This window comes from Sinocyclocheilus rhinocerous, unplaced genomic scaffold (genome assembly GCF_001515625.1).
Source record: "Sinocyclocheilus rhinocerous isolate Xijiao unplaced genomic scaffold, SAMN03320098_v1.1 scaffold1069, whole genome shotgun sequence".
In the NCBI taxonomy this organism is placed as follows: domain Eukaryota; kingdom Metazoa; phylum Chordata; class Actinopteri; order Cypriniformes; family Cyprinidae; genus Sinocyclocheilus; species Sinocyclocheilus rhinocerous.
This window is the reverse complement of record NW_015635541.1, coordinates 1,747,256-1,751,882: the sequence shown is the minus strand read 5'-3', so window position 1 is coordinate 1,751,882 and position 4,627 is coordinate 1,747,256. Positions and strand designations below refer to the sequence as shown.

Sequence of the window (4,627 nt, the reverse complement as noted above, 5' to 3'; positions counted from 1 at the left end):
GAACATTAATGACATTAATGTATATTTTGATATGTTTCTCATGCAAAGCTAGAAAAGTTAGTATGTTATTCGCATAGCCTACATAGCCTAACATTATTGTTGTCAAAAGTACTGGTACTTTGTAGAGCCCGACCGATATGGGTTTTTTGGGGCCAATACCGATATATATATACATAAACACATTTTTTGCAATGATCACTCAAATGTGGTGATCAAACACTTATAATGACGTGACAAATATATGTAATGATGGAGGCAGGGCATTTAACAATTTAACAATAAACTTTATTATCCAAAATGGGTCTGACATCAGTGCACTGAACAGTAAAGATGAAGTTTATTAAAATTTAATTCAATTCAATCCCATTCAACTTTATTCCGTTGAAGTTTATTTCACTTTGGAACATTCATGCACGTATTTGCGCTACTATCTTCACACACACACCCAACTTACTAGAGAAGTGTGAAGTGTGACATAATATACCTCTGTAATTAAATATAAATTCACTTCTTGCGCACTTTAATGCCCTTTGAATGTAACGTGTATGTTCCCTTGGAACTGGATTCATTGCGGAATTTCATGTGAAGTCCACGTCACAGGGCACTTACGGTCGAATAAGACCACGCTTGAATGCTGCTGCCTGAACAAGAGATCTCCTTACTGAAGTGAAAGTGTTGGCTGGTGTCACTACCTCGCGAATGCGGCGGCGGATCTGCACCAAATTCGGGGGATCGCTGCTGCCTGAACAAGAGACCTCCTTACTGAAGTGAAAGTGTTGGCTGGTGTCACTATTTCACGAACGTGCCGGCGGATCTCCACCAAATTCGGGGGATCCCTTCAGCTCGAGGAGCCCTCTCGAACGCCACCCTCCGTGCGTCGGTAGCCCCCCAGGATCGTTAGATCGGTCGGCGCCGGACCGCGAATTTAACCACCCGTAACTCCCGAACCCCGGGAGCTATCGACGCGGGGGTGGTCTCATTCAAAAGAGGACCTCGAGACGTACACTCGATTCGCGTTCAAGAGGGTTCCTTGAGCTGAAGGGATCCCCCGAATTTGGTGCAGATTCGCCGCGCCTTTACGGAGATATGGCCGTTCAAAGTTCCAATGGTTTTCCATAGACTTAAGCTTTAAAGAGTTTCATCCAGGTCGCCAGTAGCAAACAATGGAGCACGCTCTGCTGGACAAACTAAGTAATTACACCATTTCAAACATTTTATCTGCGTTATATGTTCTGTAAAAAAAAAGTTCATATCGGCGGCATATTCGCCGATACCGATATATCGGCAACAGGCTCATATCAACCGATAATATCGGCTAAACAATATATCGGTCGGGCTCTAGTACTTTGGTACCAAGTCAATACTTAAATTAAAAAAACATGATGATTACCGTCCTGCTGACAGGCATCTGCTTTGGTTGCACATGTATGTGTATATTTTCTTAAACATTTTCACACATTTCACTTTAATGCATTTTTTGGTTATATTTAAGTGTAGAAATGTTCCCACTTCTTCTCTGGTTCTTCCACATGTTATGACAACTGTTCAATCCGTTTATCTGTTTTTCCGCAGTTTTACTGCCGATCGTTTGAGACAGGCCCTCCTCCAGCCCTGAATCCAGCATGACGGAGGTCCAGGCCACAGTGGAGTTCTCTGTGGAGCTCCACAAGTTCTATAATGTGGATCTCTTCCAAAGAGGGTAAGAACATGTTCTAATACCCTTCTGTTCCGCTAAAGATCTTATCCCGGAAAGTGTCATTCCAGGTCGGGTTGCATACACCGATCAAATATTTTCAAGGTTGATCTTGGTTAGAAGCCATGACTAAAACAACAGGAATAAGAATGAACTGCATTTGAAAACGTTTTAATAGTTTGGCAATGTTTTATCAGGCTCCTGCTCCTCAACAAGATGAATCTTTTTCTGTAGAATGAGCAAAGATTGTCTAGTTTATGTAGACAAATGGTGGTGAACAGTGGCATGTGTTTGTAGTAAGATCCATTTAGAAGGAAGTTAATTGTGAATGATATTCATACAAGGGTATAAATGTGTTTCACATCCCTTTGTATATCGCTTTTTTGGTCTTAGTTTGTATTAATGTTGAGCCTAATTGGTAAACCATGTTTTGTTCTTGACGTCTTAAATAAAGCTGTTTTGTTGACTATAAAATGCAATACAGAAACTTGCAGCCTGCAGCTCTCGTCTTCATTTAGGCACTCCATATAAGATCGTCTTCACTGATATTAATAACATGCAGTGCTCTCTTTACAGTCTCGCTGTCGTTCCTGCCATTGCTTGCCGGCACGAGTCTCAGCTTCTCTATCTAAATGTGCACCAGCTTTTCTTAGAATTCATAATTTAGGAGTCTTCTCACAACTATTTTTGTTCAGGCATGCCACACGTGTCTGCTTGTATGGTTGTGTTTAATGTTGCACAGTTTTATTCTCCCTGAGTTGGCTAGCAGAGAGGGACACCTCAAAATACCTTGCTGTTTCTAAAGTGTTTTTTTTTTTTTTAAGCCACGGCCCAAAATTGACCCTAATCCGATTCCCAAATGAGAGTAAATACAACTGAGTTACTGCAATATGTACATTATGGTGCATTAGAGAGGTACTGTTGCCAGCTGCTTGGTGAAATTTCATGGGCGAAGTCCAGTAATTTCAATAGAAATCTGTGCAGTTGGGAGTTTTGTGTGATGGAAAAAAAGTTTCCCATGCAAATCTGTCTACCAGTATATTGCCCACCCCTACTAAGTAGTAGCATGCTTTTCTTTAAAGGGATAGTTCACCCAAAAATAAAAAAAATTCTGTCATTAATTACTCACCCTCATGTCGTTCCAAAACCGTAAGACCTTCGTTCATCTTCAGACCACAAATTAAGATAATTTTGATGAAATCCGAGAGCTTTCTGACATAGACATAGACAGCAAAGGAAGGACATTGGTAAAACAGTCCATGTGACATCAGTGGTTTAACCGCAATTTTACGAAGCTGCGAAAATACTTTTTGTGCACAAAGAAAACGGTAATAACGACTTTATTCAAAAATTCTTCTCCTCCAAATCATGTCTTCCGCCATTTTCGAGAGTTAGGGCTGGGCGATTTGGCAAAAAATGTAAATCTCGATTTTTTCAGAACGTTTGACCGATTCTCGATTTTTTTTCACGATTTAACTAGTCAACTTGAAAATGTAACTACAACATGATTCAAGTAACTTTTTCTTCATTAAAGGGTGAGTTCACCCAAAAATGAAAATTAGCCCATAAATGACTTACCCTCAAGTCATCCTAGGTGTATATGACTTTCTTCTTTCAGACGAATCCAGTCGGAGTTATAGGGCTGTGCGATTTGGGGGAAAATATCAAATTACAATTTTTTTGACCGATATTGCGATTGCGATTTGATTTGCGATTTTAAATGAGCAAAGTCAAGCTTCAGCTCAATATTGTCAATAATGTGCAGCACAGTATGGGTATCATTACCCTGCTGAAAAAAACAGTAGAAACCATCACAGAAATTCTTCTAGTTTCCATTAAACCATTACAAAATTCCTTTTTGTTTTGGGCATTATTCCAAAATGAATTACTGTTGTTCTATTGGTTGCCATCTGCCAGATTACAGCCCACCAATAGAATCCATCAAATAGACACCATTATAGTTTACATTAAAACCAAACAAATTCCCATTATAACCCTGAAATCCATTAAATTTGTAATTGTGTTTTGGGAGGGGTTCTATGGGTTTTTTTTTCAGCAGGCAAGATTATAATGGTATAACTACTTTTACAGAATTAACTTAATTACTGAATTTCACAGAAAATATTTGTTTATTTTTTATAAATAAAGAACTGTATTTCTTAAGTCAATTATTAAAGTATTACATATGTTACATAGGCTGATTTATTCATTTTAAGTATTTGGGATTTTAAGAACAAGTGGAAAATGTGCTGAATGTTTCATTTCATCCAAGTGAAATTAGCAAGCAGTTAGACTGAATTTACATTCGTTTTAAACGCGGAGCCAGGCGCGAGTCGACACAGGTTGCACGCGTGCGTCAAGCCTCATCCATACTGCCAGATGCGCTCGTGAAGACTTGCGGTGCGGAGCCGGGTGCGAGTATAAACGAGCATTACGAGACAGGCTGCGTGAGTGCGGCAAGCGTGAACGGCTCGTCCGTGACGAGGGATTCGCGCCGCGTGGGGCAGAGAGGAGCGAGTATGAGAAGCATTCACAGACACAGGCTGTGTGTGCGCTCTTCTGAATTGGGAATAGCCAACATGCATTATAAACTTATTTCAAATGAATCTGTTGGGGAGATAAAAGCAGTGCTGATTGGGGAGAACGGAGGTGCGCTCACTCTTGCCCAGGGCAAGTAAGACTGCAGCTCAAGGCTGGCAGTCATGCATATGCTCTGGAACAGAGTAATATCGCGTCCACATCGCAGGCTTTGCGATTAGGAAATCGCAACGTCTCAAATCGCGATTTCGATTCGATTTAGATTAATCGTACAGCCCTACGGAGTTATATAAAAAATTCTTTAAAAAGTCTTTGATCTTTCAAGCTGTTTCATGGCACTCATGCGTGTTGCATGCTTCAGTCCAAAACAAGTTAAATAAAAAGAGCCCATCCATT

The 4,627-nt window shown here is 40.3% G+C and overlaps 1 protein-coding gene across 2 annotated transcripts in view; it reads left to right on the top strand.

Annotated features, from left to right (window-relative positions):
- LOC107747270 (protein FAM135A-like) overlaps positions 1–4,627 on the top strand; it is a 28,250-nt gene that overhangs the window by 4,514 nt on the left and 19,109 nt on the right. For both annotated transcript variants that reach the window (XM_016561731.1, XM_016561730.1), the window contains exon 3: positions 1,573–1,699. In XM_016561731.1, coding sequence (XP_016417217.1) covers positions 1,623–1,699 — 77 coding nt within the window. In that variant the 5' untranslated portion in view covers positions 1,573–1,622. The remainder of the gene's footprint in view (positions 1–1,572; positions 1,700–4,627) is intronic.